Raw genomic sequence first — 20,241 nt, forward strand, 5'->3', positions numbered from 1 at the left:
CTTAATTATTTCCCTTCTAATGCGTGGCTTAGGCATCCTTTGTTGCCTTGTCTCTAGTTCTTTATGGTGTAGAGTTAGTTGGTGAATTCGGGATTTTTCTATTTTTTTGAGTGAGGCTTGGATGGCTATGTATTTCCCCCTTAGGACTGCCTTTGCAGTATCCTGTTGGTTTTGGACTGATGTGTTTTCATTCTCATTGGTTTCCATGAATTGTTTAAGTTCTTCTTTGATATCCTGGTTGACCCAAACATTCTTGAGCAGAGTGGTCTTTAGCTTCCAAGTGTTTGAATTTCCTCCAAATTTTTTCTTGTGATTGAGTTCCAGGTTTAAAGTATTATGGTCTGAGAATATGCAGGGAATAGTCTCAATCTTTTGGTATCAGTTGAGACCTGATTTGTGACCCAGTATGTGGTCTATTCTGGAGAAAGTTCCATGTATGCTCAAGAAGAATGAGTATTCTGTTGTTTTAGGGTGGAATGTTCTGTATATATCTATGAGGTCCATTTGGTCCAGTGTGTCATTCAAAGCTGTTTCTTTGTCGATTTTCTGCTTAGATGATCTGTCTATTGCTGAGAGTGGAGTATTAGGTCTCCTACAATTAACGTATTGTTATTAATATGATTCTTATTTTGGTTAACAGCTGCTTTATGTAGATGGCTGCTCCGATGTTGGGGCCGTAGATATTTACAATTGTTAGATCTTCTTGTTGGATAGACCCTTTAAGAATGATATAGTGTCTTTCTGGTCTCTAACTACAGTCTTTAGTTTAAAATCTAATTTGTCTGATATAAAAATTGCTACCCCAGCTTTCTTTTGAGGTCTGCTGGCGTGGAAGATGGATCTCCATCCCTCACTTTCAGTCTGGATGTATCTTTAGGTTCAAAAGGAGTCTCTTGTAGACAGCATATGGATGGGTCCTGTCTTTTTATCCAATCTGCAACCCTGTGCTGTTTTATGGGAGCATTTAGGCCATTCACGTTGAGAGTGATTATTGAAAGATATGAATTTATTGTCATTATGTTGCCTGTGAAGACCTTGCTTTTATAGATTGTCCTTGCAAATTTCTGGAGCCCCCCGTAATATTTCTTGCAGGGCCAGCTCAGTGGTCACATATTCTTTCAGTTTCTGCTGGTCTTGGAAGCTCTGCATCTCTCCATTGATTCTAAATGACAGCCTTGCCGGATAAAGTATTCTTAGCTGCATGTTCTTCTCGTTTAGTACCCTGAATATGTCTTGCCAGGCCTTTCTGGCTTGCCAGGTCTCTGTGGATAGGTCTGTTATTCTGATGTTCCTCCCTCTGTACATAAGGAATCTCTTCCCCCTAACTGCCCTTAAGATGGTTCCCTTGGTTCTAAGATTTGCGAGCTTTACTATTACATGCCGGGGTGTTGGCCTGTTTTCCTTGATCTTGGGAGGGGTCCTCTCTGCCTCTAGGACGCAAATGTTTGTTTCATTCCCCAGATTAGGGAAGTTCTCAGCTACGATTTGCTCAAATATATCTTCTAGTCCTCTCTCTCTCCACCCCCTCAGGGATCCCAATAATTCTGACACTGGAACGCTTCATGGTGTCACTTATTTCTCTGATTCTATTTTCATGGATTCTGAGTTGTTTTTCCCTGGCCTCCTCTTTTCCCTTCTTGTCTATTAATTGGTCTTCTAAATCACTAATTCGTTCTTCTGCCTCGCTTACCCTAGCTGTTAGATTATCTAGATTAGATTGGATCTCATTGATAGCATTTTTAAATTCTGCCAATTCAGCTTTCATTTCTGCCCTTAGAGACTCTATGTTGCCATTAATCCATTTCTCCATTCTAGCCATTGTCTTCACAATTGCTACCCTGAATTCCATCTCCAACATCTTGGTTATATCTGTATCCATTTGTAAATCTGTGGCATAAGTCATAGTCTCTGAGTCTTTCCTATTTTGGGGGTTCCTCCTCCTAGTCATTCTGTTGAGGGGTTGAGGGAATGTACAGAGTCCAAATTATTGACCAGAACCCAAGCAAGATGCACCTGTTTTCTAGGGACCTTAGGGTTGCTGGCCTCGTTTTACCAGCCTGTCTTCTGGGGGAGGGGCCTGCCGCACTGTTACTCAGGCAACCCTGTTTGGGGAGAGTTGCTCTGCTCCCTGTGGCAGGGGATGGGCTCAGTGGGAACTGATTCTTTGGGGCTTTTGTTCTCTGGCGGCTTTCCCTGGCGGCTTTCCGCATCTCTTCCCAGAGTTAGAGCAGAAGAGTTCGTTTCCAACCCTCTGCCTCAGAGTAGAGAGACTGCAGTCTGTTCTTCAGTGAGGTCTCCAGGCCACACTATCTCTGTTTCTGTGTGTGCTGCTATAAACTGCAGCATCCTGGGTTGTGCACCCCTCAGCAGTGCTCCCAGTCCTCGCCTCCAGGTTGGGGCTTGTCTCTGCCCTTTGTGCTTCTAAAACCGCCAGCTGCCCCCAGTTCGCATGCATGGTCCCGCTGCTCTGGGTTTCCGCCCAGGGGGCTGCCCTAAAGTCCTTTCCCCGTTGCTACCGGTCTGCGAGTTTGTGCCCTGTCCCCAGCGCGGGAGGCTATTGCTCACCGGTGGTGTAGGATCCTGATGGCTCGGTTCCCTCCCCCTTCCATTTATCCTCTGATATCTGCCCGCGAAATCACGACTCCCCACTTTGTACCTCGAAACCAAATGCCTGTGATATTCTGTTTGTAGAGATCCAGATCTATCTTCTTACATCTCAGGCTGATTTCGTGGGTGTTCAGAGTGGTCTGGCAGATATCCAGCTCAATTCCGTGGACTGGCTGGAATAGGGTCCCCTACTCCTCCGCCATATTTTTCCCAACCATGGCTCTACTTCGAAATATATCCAAGATCCAACCAGTTCGTAGCACTTACACTGCTATTACCCTGATCTGAAGCACTATCACCTCTTACCTAGATTACTATAACAGTCTCATAAAAAGTCTCTCTGGTTCCATCCTTATAGCTCTATAGCCTATTCTCAGCAAAACAAAACAAAACGAAACAAAAACAAAGGAACAAAAAAACAAAAACATCTGGGATGTTAACAAAGCTCTTTAATACTTTAATACTCTCTGAGGGTCTTTAATACTCTCTGAGGGTCTACTATATACTGGCCAGAATAATCCTTTTACAGTATGTCACATCATGTCACATCTCTTCCCCAAATCCTGCAATACTTCCTTTCACTAAGGGTTAAAATCAAAGTCCTTATGGTGACTTCAACAAACCCATTACCTCTCTGATCTTACCGAACTATTCTCTCCCTTCAATATTTCCAGTCATATTGGCTTCCTCATTGCTCCACGAACATCAAGGCACCCTCTTGCCTTTGCATTGACTGTTCCCTCTGTCTGGGAGTTCTTCCTTGAGAACTTTGCTGTCTCCCTCACCTCCAAGTCTTTGTAAACTTCTAACCTCAATGAGGCCTACTGACTGACCCTATACAATTCTGAATATGATTTCTTCCCTGTTCTCCATGCAGCACTAGTATTTTTTCTTTTATCCTTTGCAGTTATCACTTTCTTCCTCTTTGATTTACTTACCTATAACATTTGTATGTTTCCCTGTACTCTTTTTAAGATTTATTTATTCTAGAGAGAGAGAAAGAGTGCGTGTGCATGAGTGTGGGGGAGGGGAAGAGGGAGAGAGAATCCTCACAGAGTCCCCGCTGAGTATGGAGCCCAACTCAAGGCTTGATCCCAGTCAGACACCTAACTGATTGAGCTACCAGGTGCCCCTCCCTGTACTCTTTTTAAAAATATAAAGTCCATGAGGCCAGAGATCATTGTTTTGTTCACTCTAGTATCCCAAGCACCTAGAACAATGCCTGCCACATTAACAGATGTATAACAAATATTTACTGACTGTATTTCATTCCCATAATGATGACCATATGAGGAAGGTGTTATATATTCTCATCCTATTTTGTAGATGGAGAAGTTGTAAGACTAGGGGCAGAGAGAGTAGAGAAGACTAAGTTTTTTATCCAATATTATCACACCACTGTCAAAATGCAGAGATAAAACTTGAAATAGTATCTGTGAATTTTCCAAATACTAGAGAGTAAATAACAAACCATTTCAAAAAATAAATCCCCCACACACATAAAAATCCTCACAGTACATAGTTATGCAAAATTTCTTTTAATATTAAATATTATATTTATTGTTCACTATATCCTTATAAGGAAATCTTTTAATTTAAAAATATTCAGTTGATTTCCTCAGTGTTGGGCAAGTTGACCTGTATTAGCCCTTGACACACCAGAGGAATCAAACTTTATGGGTGACTTTTATATTAAAAGTAATTCTATTCTGTCTAAATCATATTCTCTGAATTTCTAAGACCTTTTATTAAGTAGACAACACACTGCTCAATTTCTTTTTTCCTGATTGTGGTTCAATTCTCTGTTTATATTATTAAATTTATGAAAAGGTTTAAGACAGAGAATTACATTTTCAGCTGAGAGGTGATGAACCTTTTAAGAAACAAACTTGCACATGGAAGGGTTCTGTGATGGTTAATTTCTTTCTCTTTTTTTAAGATTTATTTATTTGAGAGAGAGAGAAAGCACACATGCAGCAAGCTGGGGGAGGGGCAGGTGGAGAGGAGGAGCAAGAGAAGCAGACTCTCCTCGGAGGACAGAGCCCAAGGCGGGGCTCAATCTCACAACCCTGAGATCATGACCTGAGCCAAAATCAAGAGTCAGATACTTAGCCAAAACTAAGCCACCCAGGTGCCCCTGTGCTGGTTAACTTCATGTGTCAATTGGTTAGGCCACAATACTCAAATTGGTCAAATACTATTTTATTTTATTTTTATTTTGGTCAGACACTACTTTAGATCTTTCTGTAAAGGTATTTTTTAGATGAGATTAACATTTCTTTAAAAATATTTTATTTATTTATTTGAGAGAGAGAGCATGAGCAGTGGGGAGGGGCAGAGGGAGAGGGAGAAGCAGACTCCCCACTGAGTAGGGAGCCCAACATGGGGCTCAATCCCAGGACCCTAGGATCATGACCTGAGCAGAAGGCAAATGTTTAACCAACTGAGCCACCCAGGCGCCCCAGAGATTAACATTTAATAAAAAAAAGGAGGGGAAGGCGAACCATAAGAGACAATTATTAACGATAGAAAATAAACTTAGGGCTGCTGGAGGGGCGATGGGTGGGGGATGGGCATTAAGGAGGGCACTTGTGATGAGCATTGGGTGTTATACGTAAGTGAAGAATCACTGAATTCTACTCCTGAAACCAGTATTACACTATATGTTAACTAACTTGAAATAAAAACTTGAAATAAACGAGAAAACAAATAACATTTAAATCAGTAGGCTTTGAGTAAAACCAATTATCCTGAATAATGTAAGGGTCACATCTAATCAGCAGAAAGCCATACTAGACCAAAGACTGACCTCCTCTGAATAAGAAGAATTCTATCAGTAGACTTGTCTCTGTACTTCAACTACAACTCTCCCCTGAATCTCCAGCCTGCCAGCCTATCCCATCAGATTTTGGACTCATCAAGCCTCCACAATCATGTGAGCCAATTCCTTAAAACAAATCTCTCTTTCTCCCTCTAGATATCCTATCAGTTCTATTTCTCTGAAGAATCCTAATACAGGTTTACAAACAAAACTGTTTCTTTGTTCAAGAGCTATTAGTTTATTAAAAATACTCAGGAATGCAATGAATCAAATCAGTGTTAATTATCTATGTTTTCCTAGCAACAAAATACTGACAGTGTTATGAGCAAGGCTGAAACAAACAAAAATCTGGGATACAATGCCATTACTGACCCTTGAAGAGTCAAGAGATTTGCTTTACGGCACAGAAAAACTATATCACATACTACTGATAATTCTAGAGTTGCAAAAATTTTTTTCTCTTTGGCCCAAGGAATCCTTGTTCAAGAGAAACCAGTCTTAGAATCCCCAAATGTTAAAGTCATTAAAAAAGAGATAGTTTGATATAAACAAGGTTAGGAAACTTTCCCAGCCCTCCTCCTAAAAAATAAGAAGTCCTTGAGGGAAACTGAGATACCATGACGTGCTACAGAACCAAGTCTGAAAACTCATTTCATTGCCTTGTCCCCAATAAACCCAATGAACCGTGTGTTGCCATGACTTTCACCATCCTGGGCATTTTGCAGAAATAGAAATTAAATGATTTGGCCAAGGCCACAAAATTAGCTACTAGCCACACTGAGGCCTTCTAACTTTGTATTTTTTTGCAAATTTTATAAAAATTAAAAGCTATCTTTCTAAAATATGCAAACACTTTACCTGCACAATGTGGCAGGTCAGCAGAAGAAACAAAAACCCACAACAGAACCTTGTAGTAGGGTTCATATCAGTACATCTGCCTCTTTGGCATCACTCCTGCTGACTTTATCACTCCTATGAGGAGAGGAAGGAAGATGAGCCTTTATTTGCCTGTAATATTGGCTCTACATTAATGACCTAAATAGATTTTGTCCAGCACTAACACAGCAGCAAATTAGGGCATCGAAATGTAAATTAAATTATAATTATTAATTTCTGGATAATAGATCTTTGGTAAAAGCTGCCCTTGAAATAAGGACAAAAAAATATTTATATGCAACTTTGCTAAAATGACATTTTTACTTTGAAACAGAAACACGAGCAATTCAATGAAATGAACGGACAAGCAGGATTATTTCCTCCATCTGACAGAGCAGGAAACATTAAATGACTTATTCAGTGTCACACAGAAAAATGAGAATGTCAAAACATCATCCAAGGTTCTAAGTCTAATCTATTAGAGTTTGAACTCTAGAAGGGCAGACACTCCCTCTTTTGAGTTCACTGCTGCCAGCACATGGCACAGCACCATGCAGATCACTGGGGCTGATGCTTACTTATATCAGTGCTCATGCTCCAAACAAACATTAGGAAAACTAATGTACTTAATGAAGAGGCAAAATGATAAATGGATAGCAACTCCCTTTCATATCACAAACAAGGCTAATCTGTAATAAGAACCAAGAATGGAAGAGTTACAACAAAATGCTCAACCATGGATTACAGGCCAACATCACAGACTTACCCTGTCAATCTTTAAGATGACTATTTCCAGTTTAACCTTCCCACTGCTTGAATAATCATGTAGTCATCATCCCCCAGTCCCATTTTTCTACCATTGACTTTTATATTCCTGCTCACAAATCTTGAGGAATTCCCTAGGAAAAAACATGGAGCTTCTTCCCACCAGCGATCAAAATCATACAAACCTCTGTCAGTTGTTTCAACTGTCCTTTGTTTTCACTTAATTCTTCTGATAGGTCATTCTTTTTCACTTGCAGTTCAGAGATTTCCTTTCTTAGTGGATTCACTAGTTCATAGAACCGAATCTTTAAAAAAATCCAATTAAGCAATTTTAGAATCCCAGTTACAATTAAAATTTATTAATTTATAGTACCCTCAATTATGAGTAATAAAAACATTAAGATAACAAAAGGAAAGCGTTAAGTTTTGCATTATACGCCTGTATAATCAAGTTTTGTTTGTACAAACAGTTATTAACTGACCCTGACCACTAATACTTTATTAAGGCTTAATGTTCAATTAAGTTTCCTCAAGGCCCAGGTTATTATTCTCCACCCCCGACACAGTCTCTTTCTTCCCTTCTATCTATACTCCATGTACTACTTACTCCCCATTTCCCACTACTGCTCATTCCACCCTATCTGCTTGTTACTTCCTGAACATATTAAGTGCTTAAGTTTTGCTCGTATTTCCTCTGATAGAATTCTTCCCACATACAAATGCATGGCTCATGCTTTCACTCCCTTCAGGTCACCCTATCAGTAAAGCCCTAATTCCTCTAATCTGATTTAAAATAGTACCCCTACCTGATGGCAGCTCCTAGTCTCACTCCTGCTCTTTTCTCCATAGCATTTATGACAAACATTCTGCATATTACTTTTAATTTATTGTCTGTGTTGCTCCGCACGAATGAATGTAAGCTCACGAAGGCAGGAATTTTTGCCTGATTTGTACACTGCTCTCTCTCTTGCCTAAACACATGATAAGCCTATATCCCAGGTTCCTGGTGAAGCCCTACTGCTACCACTGCCGGGTAAGGGATAATCAGGAGGAATCTGGAGAGATCTTTCATATCACTACTTCCATTCAGTCCAGACCTCTCTTCTCACTCATGATTCTCTCAAAGGAATTTGTCTGCCCTAATCTAGTAAAGTGTTCCATCTGACAAATTCCTATAAGCTTAAGAAGCCATGAACAAGTTAGGAGAAGGTAATTATGCCTATTTATTATACAGGCATGCAATCTGCAATTCCTTAATATGTTGCTGAATTGCAAGAGCACCACATCTGGTAAGAGGCTAGTCCTCAACACAATGAATTTGTGTATGACTAGTTAGGATAATACCATCTGCAAAAACAGAAGATGACAAAGAACATTAACAAACCAGAGAACAAAAATATGTGTAACTGCCACTTGTGGGATACTTGATACCTACTATGGAGAGTCACAATGACAGCATGTGAGAGATTTGATATGCCTTGGACAGTACACTTCAGACAGAAAAAAATATATTTGAGCTATTTAAATAAAAAAACGGATAAAAAGGAACACTTTGTTTTATGAGATCATTAATCCAGAAACGTTATGTAAATGGAAACCAAGAGTAGCAATCACCACTCCTGCAAAAATAATAGGTATATTTACTATATATTTACTATGTTCTAAGCACTATGCTAAGCATTTCACGTACATATTCACAGTTAATCTTCAATTACCTCAACAGAAAGGTACTATTATCATTATCAATCCTTTCACATATGAAAAAGTTCAAGCCTCTAAAGGTGAAATGACATCTATATATCACAAACCAGCAGTTCTAATGTGTGGTTTGGGAACCCCTGGTAACCACCCCATCACTCTGAGACCCTTTCAGGGAATCCATAAGATTAAAACTATTTTCCTAATAATACTAAGATTTTTTTTTTTGCTTGTTTTACTCTCATTGTCTTATGCCTGTTCAGTGGTGTTTGCCAGTGGCTACCTGATCTGTGGTGAGATCATTGCTTTTAAGGCTAATGGAATGTGTGCTTATGTATTCTTATGTTTTAAAAATGTCTTAGTGTTAATTTCCAATATGGTAAATACTAATAGATATAGCCCATATAAACAAAAGCTCCTTGGGGTCCTCAGTAATTTTGCGAACGTAAAGGGATGCTGACATCAAAAAAATTGAGACTAAGGCCATAGATGAATCCTATGCATAGATTTGTATAACCAACACTGCAACAGATCCTGAACTAGACCACCAAGATCTCCTTCATCCTACTCCCTTTACAATCACACCAAGTCCTCTCTCCTCTACTATCCCCATCCCCTGGCAACCACTAATCTGTTATCTCTATAATAATTTCTCATTTTAAGAACATTATAAACCACCAGTTTATGATACAATGATTCATTTCTATGGACTGTGCAGTCATTAACTTCATTCACTATTTCCAGATCAAGGCCATAAAATAACAAAATAATTTATTAATTGGGTACTTCGAAGGTTAAGGCTATTACATAAATAGCAAATTCTAATTTGAAAATATATGCAGTTTTTTTTTTTTAAATGATGCAACACACTTACAGATACATATTCAGGAATAGAAAGCTGATCTTCGGGAAAACCTTTTAGTTTCATATATTGCTCTTCTGTCAACTCAAAGTCACGCAGGTTTCGACGAACATCTCCCGCCTTCTCTCTTAGCTGAGTATTTGTCTCTTCTAGTTGTTTCTGTCTCAATAAAATAGTTTCCATTTCTTGTTTCATTAGTTCTTGATATTTTCTACATTAGGAAAGAATTTATGGCATGTTTAAAGAAAATCTTTCAGATTTAATTTTCTCAAAGTTACCTTCTATAGTAACATAAAAACAGGAAATGAGAAGCTCTCTAGTGTTTTTGGCTCCAGCTGAATGCTTATTTATTTAAGCAGTTAAACATGAAATGACAATTCTATACTCATTACTAAATGTGCAGCCACATAAACTGTTAAATAGAAAATTGATATTCTGAAAGAATAATTTTCAAAATTCAAATTATAAAATCATGCATTTCCTTTGCTTAAGATTTAAATTTTATATATCTGTTTTAGACTCTACTCATCAAAATAATTTTCATTTCTTTCTGTCTAGGTACTTTAAGGTATACTGCTTGAAGATGGCAACACTGAACCACTGTAAAGTATTCATTCAACCAGTGAGGTGATGAAAGGAGTAATCTGTATATAATCATTCTCAAAGAAAACATGTAGCAGACATTGCTATCATTAGCTGCCTATTCGAGGATTTTGAGCAGGAAGGGACAACTGATTCTCTCCCCTTCCTACCGTATCACACCCATCAACATACAAACATGCTGTTACTTCTTCTATCTTAAAAAAAATGAACAGTGACCCCATTTCACTGCCCCCTTTGTTTGCTCCTCCATACAGCAAAACTTCTCAAAAGTTGTCTATACTCACCGTCTGATGCCCTTCCTCTTAAACCCATGCCAATTAGGTTTTTATCCTTCTACTGAAATCTCAAGGTTGCCAATGACATCCAGATTGCTAATGATCAATTCTCAATTCTTCTCATCCATGACCAAAGATTACTTGACACAACTGATCTCTCCCTTTACATACTTTCTTCACTTGGCTTCCAAGTCACTATACTCTTGTCATTTTTCTCCCATTTTTCCCTTGGTGTTTTCTCAGTCTCCTTTTCTGGTTTGTCTTAATGTTAGGAGTACTTGGCTCTCTTCTCTCTCTGTATTTACTACCTTGGGGAATTCATGCAGTCTTATGACTTAAATATGTACTGTCTATATCCTAATGATTCCCAGATTTATATCTCTAGACCAAACTCTTCCAATACCTACACATGGATTTCTAATAAGACAATTCTAACAGAAGATGTCCCAAACTGAACTCTTGCTCTTCATTCATAAATCTCTTCCACTGTGGTTTTCCTATCTTAGTTGACAGCAACTCCACCCTTTCATTTATTCGAACCAAAAATGTTGCCACAATCCCATCAGCTCAACCTTCAAAATATATTCAAAATCCAACAACCACTTTTTACTAACGTCAGCTATCAAGAGGATTATTGCAATAGCCTCTCAACTGCCCTCTCAGCATCATTTAATCTGAAAAATGCCTCAAGAATTAGAGTAGAAGCCCTACCACTGAATGCAGTCGTTCCCAAAGTATTGTCCCCAGACCAGCGGCATCAGCATCACCTGAGAACTTGTTAGAAATACAGATTCTCAGGGCTCACCCCAAGTCACAATATTAGAGGGTGAGACCCAACAATCCTTTTTAACAAGACCTCCAGATGGTTCTGATACATACTAAAGTTTCAGAACCAGTGATCTAATGTTATAGTGCCTGGTAACTGGTCAGATAATTTTTTTTAAGTATCAGTTAAATAGTGAAATCTTACAAAGAGAAAAGATAAGCACTTTAACACATTTACTTCTAATTAACACATAGAAAGCAGTCACTTGTCAAATTTTCTACATAGGGTTCAGATTTTTTTAAATACAAAGGTATACTTTGTTTTTTGTGTAAATCATTGTTCAGGACTGCCAAGTTCAATTTCTTTACCTTAAAGACACTTGGAAAGAAATCTGAGAGGATACTTTTTATGGACTTGTCTGATTTTTGCTCCCAACTTTTAAATCTGTCGTGCTTTCACTTAATTTGATAGTTATTTTTTAATCACTCACTTCTATTAAATTGTTTCAAAGAATTCATTATAGTTTTCATAAAGCAGCACATCTTTTTTCCATTCATATTTCATGTTTACATAATTCTAAGGACAACTGTCATAGGCATATTTGAGAGTAAACACAATGGACTCTTCCTAAGTACACAACTGAATTGGGAGAAAGAATGCAGGCAAAAAAGAAGGTAATTTAAACGTGCAGAGTTAAATGGGCCGTGAGATTTAGTGTGCTTTATAAAGCAAATGAAGAAAGGTTAATCCAGACAACAAGTTAAATGGTGGTGAGTTTACAGAACTTCCATTGTCACTTATGGATCACTTACATCAGCAATGTTTGTCAAAGGAATGCTGAATTTTGACTTTTTGTATTTTGTGTACTGTATCAAGTAACCTACTTTTTTGTTGGTATGGATGTAAAAGTTATTACCATTGCTCACTTAAAATTTCTCTATTTTAGCTTACAATTGCATGCATAAACAGGTAATGAAATTACTTTTTTAATGGCTAAATAGGTATTACTGTTTCTTAAAAACTTTCTTACCTGGCATCCTTTTGTTGAAAAGTCAACTGATTGTCTAATCTCAATGTCAGTAGCTGCTTCTGGTGAAGTGCATCATTAAGTTTCTCCTCCAATTCTTCAATCTTAATAAAGAGAAAGAGGTAAATTATATGGTCAACTTTCAAATTTATCATTACAAAATGTCTGAAAAATACTAAATGTCAAAAAAAAAAAAAAAGAGAGAAAGCTTGGATAGAGGTTCCTCTGCAATGGTTGTATTAACAAATTACAGTCTGTTCATAGAAATGGTTTAAACTGCTGCCACATACATGGGTTTTTCGCCAGGCTGTCATTAAGACTACTTTTTCCCCCTTAACCCACTCTCACTGAGAAGCCCCCTAATATCTGGGATTTTATTTTGGTGCCTCGCCCAGGTAATTATTTCCTTGCTATTATTTCCTTCCATATATCTCCAAATGAATACTCCCATGAGTGACGTCACAAACGTCCAAAAGAAAACTAGTCCTCGGGGCGCCTGGGTGGCTCAGTCGTTAGGCGTCTGCCTTTGGCTCGGGTCATGATCCCAGAGTCCTGGGATCGAGCCCCGCATCAGGCTCCCTGCTCAGCAGGAGGCCTGCTTCTCCCTCTCCCACTCCCCCTGCTTGTGTTCCCTCTCTCGCTGTCTCTCTCATCAAATAAATAAATAAAATCTTTAAAAAAAAAACAAAAACAAAAGAAAACTAGTCCTCAGCCTCACCTAATCGTACATTCCTTGCATCTCCCTAGTCTCCAACGCAAAAAACACCTAAGTCATGGTTGATGTCTACTTCTCCTCACAGCTTATTCTGATCAGACTCCGTTTTGTTGTGGTTGTTGTTAAGTTCACTTCATAAATAGCTGTCAAAACTTCTCCATCCTCTTTGATATCCACTGACAAATCTTCAGTTAGACCCCTACCATCTCTCACCAGGAGTGTTTCCTTGGGTTCAGTTTTGTCAACCTCCAAATTTATCTTCCTTTATCTTCCTTTTAAAAAATGCTATCAAAAATTTATTTCCCCAGTTTTAAATCCTTCAGAGGATCTTCACTGTTTTCGAAGTCAATTTCAAACTTCATGGCATAATGTACCAGTACTTCTTGATCTGGCCCTTACCAGCTCCTTCCTTCTCTAGTCACTAGCTTAAAAGGATACTCTGTTCCAGGAAAAATAAGTGCTTGCCATTCTTCAAGTATGCTGTGGTCTCTCTTAAGCCTCTATGGACTTGGGTTTTGCTCTTAGTCTAATTAAAAAATTCTTTTCTCTTTTCCTTTCAACCCAGGTAATTCTTACTCATCTTTTAATAGATTAATTTAACAGCCAATCTTTAATATATTCAAATGGATTCCTCTTGCATCAACAAATTCCCCAACTCTACTGGATCATTCCTATCATTAAGCAAACTTCTATAATCCACTAAAAAGAATAACGAACAATAATATTCCCTTGATCACACCACTCCCTTTGCTAATGTACCATTTCTCTGCTTACCATCAGAGCAAAAATTCAGTATTTTTCCCATAATATTCCAGTAAAAGTATTCTGAATCACCTCTTTTAATAACCAGTCCCCTAGTAATTTCAGCATATTTATCTTACTTGACAGCATGATTTGACACAGCAGATGACTGTATTCTATTTTGGATTCCATGTTATTCCTCTTTGGTCTTCCTCCTAACCCACTAGCCACTTGTAGGCTTCTCAGGCTCCTTTGCTAGATTTTCTTCCTCTATCCTATTTCTAAATGTTGGACTCCACTTCACGTGACTTGGGGCCCTCTGCTCTCACCAGGTAATGTCATCTAATCCCATAGCTTTAAGTGCCATCTATATGCTGATGTATATTTTACATACATACCACACAGACACACACACAAACACACATACAAAGTCATGGACTTGCCCCTAAACTCTAATTGCCAATTCTGTGTTGGGGTCTAACAGGAATCTAAAGTTTAACATGTTCAAAACAGAACTTACATCTTACCTCCCAGATCAGTCTTCTCCCAGTCTTCCATTTCTCAATAAATGGCTCCAGTAGATGAAGCCAAAAACTTAAGTCTTACATAAGGCAATAACCCAATTAACTGTCTTCTGCTTCTACCTTATCTGTCCTTGGTCTATTACTTCAGTGCCATTTTGAATACAAAAATCAGGACATGTAACTCTAATTGCCTAAAATCTGCCAGTGGCTTCTCTGATTACACAGTCTAAAGCAAGAGTTAATAAACGATGGCAATGGGCCAAATCAAGCCCATGTCCTGTTTCTGTACAGCCCATGAGCTGATAGATTTTGCATTTGTAAAGGATTAAAAAAAACAACAAAGAATATGTGATAGACCACATACGGCCTGCAAAGCATAAAATATTTACTGTCTGGGTCTTTACAGAAAAAATTTGCTGACTCCTTATCTAAAGTAGAAAACTCCCATTGCTAAGTGATGCTGTGTCACATGACCTTGAAGAGCTCCCATTTGTTTCTTGATCATGTGTCTCACTTGAATGTGATCTACATAAAAAAGGGACCCTGCCATGTTCAGTTATATTCCTAGTAACATGCCTCAATAAATGTCTTAAATCAACAAAAGACAACCACATTCCTCATAGTTATTATTCTGCAAGTCAAGAATACTGTTACCACAAGGACAGAAAGTTCTACTCTTTCCAGGGTTACAACTTTCACAATTTTAACTGACTTCTAACTTAGGTTCCTTAACTCAAAGATAATCAAGCTGGGAAGATGTACCCCTTCATTTAATTCCCAAGCAATAAGGAACCCACAGATCTCAAGTGAAAGATAAAAAGACTTTCTCTCATTTAAAAATTACCAGGCATGAAGACTGAAGAGGAAAGGAATGAAGGAATAAGGAAGGAGATTTAAGCATCAATGGGCAGGGATAAAAATGGAAAGCTAACAATTCTCTAGAATCAGGATGTTTGGCCTAAGCTGTTACCCTTTTAAGTTCTCTCAGTGAGAAAGAGGGAAGTGGGACTAACGCTTTTGAATTCCCTTGGAGAAATGTGTTCTTGTTTTTAGACATGGAGAAATCAAATCAACATGGATCAAGACTTCATAGTAAAAAACTGTAACATTAGTAATAAACTGTAACAAATGTAAAAATTGTATTGCCACCATACTGGTGTAGAAAAAACGTTAGATTCACAGACTTTCTAACTTAAAAAGACTGTGATGAATAGAACAAAAATTGCTACTCGTCTCCCAACACCAAGTCTTCTCTTCTATCTAATGTAACTCTGATTTTTATTAGTGACAATAATGTATCCAGTTAATTATTTACATTTCCCAGCTTTCCACTCCTTCCAGCTAAAGTGGTCATGCTATATAGTTCTAGTTTATTGAGGTCACTGGCTTGAGCTTCTGGGAAAGCTCTTTAAAAGGGAATGAGTCCTGGGGCTTCTGGGTGGCTCAGCTGGTTAAGTGTCTGACTCTTGGTTTCGGCTCAGGTCCTGATCTGATGATAGCGAGATCCAGCCCTGCGTGGAGCTCTGTGCTTAGCCGGTAGTCTGCTTCAGATTCTCTCCCCCTCTCCCGCTCCTTCCCCCTCTGACCCTCCCCCTGGTAGCATGCGCACTCTCTCTCTCCTTCAAATAAATAAATAAATAAAATCTTAAAAAAACAGAAGTACATAAAAGGGAATGAGTCTTTTGGCATGTGTCCCATTTTCCCATTATCCTTCTCCTCATCCTCTGCCTGTAACATGGATACAATACTGGAGGTAGATCAGCCATCTGTGACTTTAAGATGAAAAGCACATGCTTAAAACAGCTGTGCAGAAGGTTAAAAGGAGCCTGGGTTCCTAACAATATCAAGGAGTAACCACCCCAAATCTAAATTACCTACTTTCAGATTACTGTTAAACAAGAGAAATAAAATCCTTCTCCTGTGTTACAGGCAGCCACCATTTTCTAAGCCTCTGGTACTAGCAACTGAACTTCATCCCCAGAACACTGCACAGCTAGTTCAACCTCTTTCCACAGCAAAAATACCTATAATATATCATGACCACTCAGGACTATAGAATGCTTCCAATGATAGGAAGCTCAGTAACTTAAATCAAGCCATTTAAATGTTAATAGCAAGAAAGCTTTATAGTCAGCAGAAATCTACTTTTCCTGTGACTTTTATTATCTATAGTCTAGTAAGGGAAATTTATTTTTAATAATGCCACATGCAGCACACACACAATGGAATATTACTCAGCCAGCAAAAAACGAAATCTTGCCATTTGCAATGATGTGGAGGGAACCAGAGGGTATTATGCTAAGTGAAATAAATCAATCCAAGAAAGACAATTATCATACGATTTCACTCATATGTGGAATTTAAGAAACAAAATAGAGGGTTACAGTGGAAGGGAGGGAAAAATAAAATAAAATGAAAACAGAGGGAGGCAAACCATAAGAAACTCTTAACTATAGGAAACAAACTAAGGGTTGCTGGAGGGGGAGGTGAGTGGGGGAATGGGGTAATTTGGTGATGGACATTAAGGAGGGCACTTGATGTAATGAGCACTGGGTGTTATATGCAACTGATGAATCACTAAACTCTACCTCTGTAACTAATAAAAAAATAATGCTAAAAATTGATATTTTCATCTTTGTACCCCCAATGCTCAATATACTGGTAAGCTCTGGAAAATAAATGTCTAAAAATTCTGTTCCTTCATTGATCCCAGATTCTCACTTTTGCACATTTTACATCTCTGAAACTGGAATGCATCTTACAATCTATAGCACATAACAGTTTAACTTGGCAGTTTTTAATCTCAGTGATACAAGTAATGGTCCACTTTACAATCAAGCTGCCTTGGATTTGATGAATTCTGAAAGACTAATTCTTCTACTGTATAACATTTCTCCATTTATCTGACAACAAACATCTTACTCCCAAGGGGTCTCTAAGCAAAACAACCCTAGTGCTCATGGACCAAAAATCATGGGAATGTAGAGTACGCAGCTATTCTGGAGAGTAATTTGACAGTACACTCAGTTTAATTAAGTATGTATATACCCTGTGAGCCAGAAATTCTATTCCTGAGTATACATGTCAAAGAAGATGTCCACACAGGTCCAAAAGAGAAATGCCTACAGAAGGCCCATGTTGCATGTGGTGGCAGAGAACTGGAAGGCAATCTAAGTGCCTATCTCTGCGGTAGTGGATGGAGAGATTGGTAGACACACACACACACAGAATTACATACAAGTTAGAAGCAGAAGACGAGACATACACAGTTAACATTAACGATTTCAAAAACATCCCTGAGATGGGAAAAAAAACAACAACTATAAAGAGAGAAACTCTAAAACAAAACATGCAATTTACATTTATGTAAAGGAAAAAAATAAGAAAAATTCCCATTTTCAAGAACAAATGTAAAAAAAAAAATTAAAATAGTTAATAGAAGGGCGCCTGGATGGCTCAATTGGTTAAGTGTCTGCCTTTGGCTCGGGTCCTAATCCTGGGGTCCCGGGACTGAGCCCCTCATTGGGCTCCCTGCTCAGCGGGCAGTCTTCTTCTCCCTCTCCCTCTTCACCCCAACCCCGCTCGTGTTCTCTTTCCCATCCCTCTCTCTCAAATAAATAAAATCTTAAAAAAAAATAGTTGATAGAGGGAAGAAGGGAAATGAGCTATGGGAATAAAAAGAATATACAAAATAAAAAGTGGCTGTGGCAAAGATCAATGATGATTAGGTGTCATAAACTCAGGAATATGAATAACTATCAGAGATACCAAAGAAACTGAATCTCCAGGGCAGAAGACTATACAGACTCAATAATGTAATTATGATCTTGATTCTCCCTATCAAACTAGTCACATCAGGGTTAATTCCCAATGAAGCAGAAAACATCTTGGCTGGAAAAAAACACCTAAAAAGATATACCCCACACATGCTAGATTTTAAAAATTGAGCCTACAGAAGCAATTCATCCCTGCCCAACTTCAAATCATCGCCTCTTTCAGGACTTTTTATTTAATACACAGAAGTATAATTCACTCCCCCTCTCCTTCCCCAAATTTTTTTTCAACTATGCAAGAAAATATAATTTTCTTTTTGAAATGATAAACGTATCATTTCAAGTTCAGATACATATATAATGTTAATTCTTATTTATCTGCAGTTTGGAAACAATAAAGCATAAAGGTAACAAAAATTATACCTAATCTGGGCGCCTGGGTGGCTCAGTTGGTTAGGCGACTGCCTTCGGCTCAGGTCGTGATCCTGGAGTCCCTGGATCGAGTCCGGCATCGGGCTCCCTGCTCAGCGGGGAGTCTGCTTCTCCCTCTGACCCTCCCCCTCTCATGTGCTCTCTCTCTCTCTTTCTCTCAAATAAATAAAATCTTAAAAAAAAAAAAAATTACACCTAATCTTACCTTCGTAAGATAATCCACTTTCAAGTTGTCTATCATCATATTTTTCTGGGATAGCTCTATTTTCAGTAACTGAATATTATGAAGTAGTTCTTTACGTTCGATTAGTTGCTGGGTGATTTTGATTTTACCATCTCGCTCTTCTGATGATGAAATATCATCCGTAGGAACTGTTGTTTCTAAACTAATATCTTCAGATTCCAGCGAGCTAGAGATATTCACTTTTTTTGATGCCCTGGCAATTTTTCGAGACATTTTTTTTTTTATTATGGCTCAGTTTTCTTCTCCAATTCAATTTCAATTTTCTGTGGGTTAAAAATATTAAATGTATTCAAACATTCTCTGTGGAAAGCATAAGTATATTAAAGAGAGACTAATGAATGCCTAAGTAGTTATTAGACAATCTGGAGGACCCCTCATCTAGGACAGATTAGTAAATTACTGCCCAAATCAAACATACTAAATCAAGCTCATTAAATCCTACTATGAATTTGCCCTTGATGAATAAAAAGCCCAGTTCCTGGGGACAGGAATCTTACTTGTAGGAAACAAAGAAATTGTTCGAGGTAAAGGATAAAAGCCCTAGTCAGCAGTAGTATCCAGGAACGAAAAGCAGCACGTGTTCGAGATTAGAGAAATCACTTCTGAGTTGATCACATGAAGGTTTTGTCTACTTAAAATCCTGAAGGATTTAGAGTAGCAACAAGAAAAAAGCATGCAAGAATTAAGGTTTCACAGAGGTGGTGAAAATGCACAATAGCAGAAGAGAGTTGTAGTCCCGCTGGGGCCAAGCCTTCGTGATTTTGAGTAGTAGGACTCACCCTACCCCTCATACACAAACACACATACAACCTTAATAATCAAGACTTCGAGAGCCTTGAATGTCAGAATGTGTTCGAAATTTATTCTATAGGCAACGAGGCATCACTGAAGATTTTTTAAAAAGGGAAACAGTGAAATAAAAATATTCCAATGGACCTCCAGATAAAATGAAAACAAGAACGTAGAAAAAAACAAACTCAAGTATTCTAAATCGAACTTCTTACCCTTTCTCTTCTTTTAGTACTACATGACATAGTAAGTTATTTACGGTATTGCAGATATCAGGTTTTCCAAACTAAATGATTAGAAAGGTGTGTGGAGGGGAAACGGCATCCCTCTCGAAAGGGAAAGGTGAAATCTGAGAGAGGCAACACCCGGATTACAAAGGATCGGGGTCTGGAGCTGCCCGAAGAAGCCAAACTCGGCAGTGTAGGAGGATTCCCTGCCCTGCGTGGGAAAGGAAGGGATAGCCGCGAGCTACCTCGAAAGTTTCAACTACTCCACGTCTAAGGCTGGACCAGCCACCACCGTCGCTTCTCCAAAGAGTTGAAAGCGTCCCCAAACAGAAGCTCAGGTTGCAGCTCCTCAACAAGCAATTTCAGACCGGGGACCGTTAGGACCCGTAACCAAGACAACCACTTCCGCGCCCGTGGGAAGACGGAGGAAGCGGCAGCGTGCAATCGCCCACGCCGCCGGAACTCAGCCTGGATCCACCCCCAACGCGGGGAGCAG

The 20,241-nt window shown here is 38.7% G+C and overlaps 1 protein-coding gene across 4 annotated transcripts in view; it reads right to left on the bottom strand.

Annotated features, from left to right (window-relative positions):
• Positions 1–20,180, bottom strand: part of PIBF1 (progesterone immunomodulatory binding factor 1) — a 212,115-nt gene extending 191,935 nt beyond the window's left edge. For 3 of the 4 annotated variants that reach the window (XM_064586007.1, XM_045869564.3, XM_054506362.2), the window contains exons 1-5: positions 19,991–20,180; positions 18,691–18,992; positions 12,304–12,404; positions 9,642–9,840; positions 7,255–7,374 (exon numbers count right to left, since the gene is read on the bottom strand). In XM_064586007.1, the coding sequence (XP_064442077.1) occupies positions 7,255–7,374; positions 9,642–9,840; positions 12,304–12,404; positions 18,691–18,942 (672 nt within the window). In that variant the 5' untranslated portion in view covers positions 18,943–18,992; positions 19,991–20,180. Of the gene's footprint in view, positions 1–7,254; positions 7,375–9,641; positions 9,841–12,303; positions 12,405–18,476; positions 18,609–18,690; positions 18,993–19,990 lie in introns of those variants that run through there. The other variant, XM_064586008.1, reaches the window with a different exon arrangement.
• Between the last annotated feature and the right edge of the window lie 61 nt (positions 20,181–20,241).

This window comes from Mirounga angustirostris, unplaced genomic scaffold (genome assembly GCF_029215605.1).
Source record: "Mirounga angustirostris isolate CCGP_5_RB_7025 unplaced genomic scaffold, mMirAng1.0.hap1 SCAF_3, whole genome shotgun sequence".
Lineage (NCBI taxonomy): Eukaryota > Metazoa > Chordata > Mammalia > Carnivora > Phocidae > Mirounga > Mirounga angustirostris.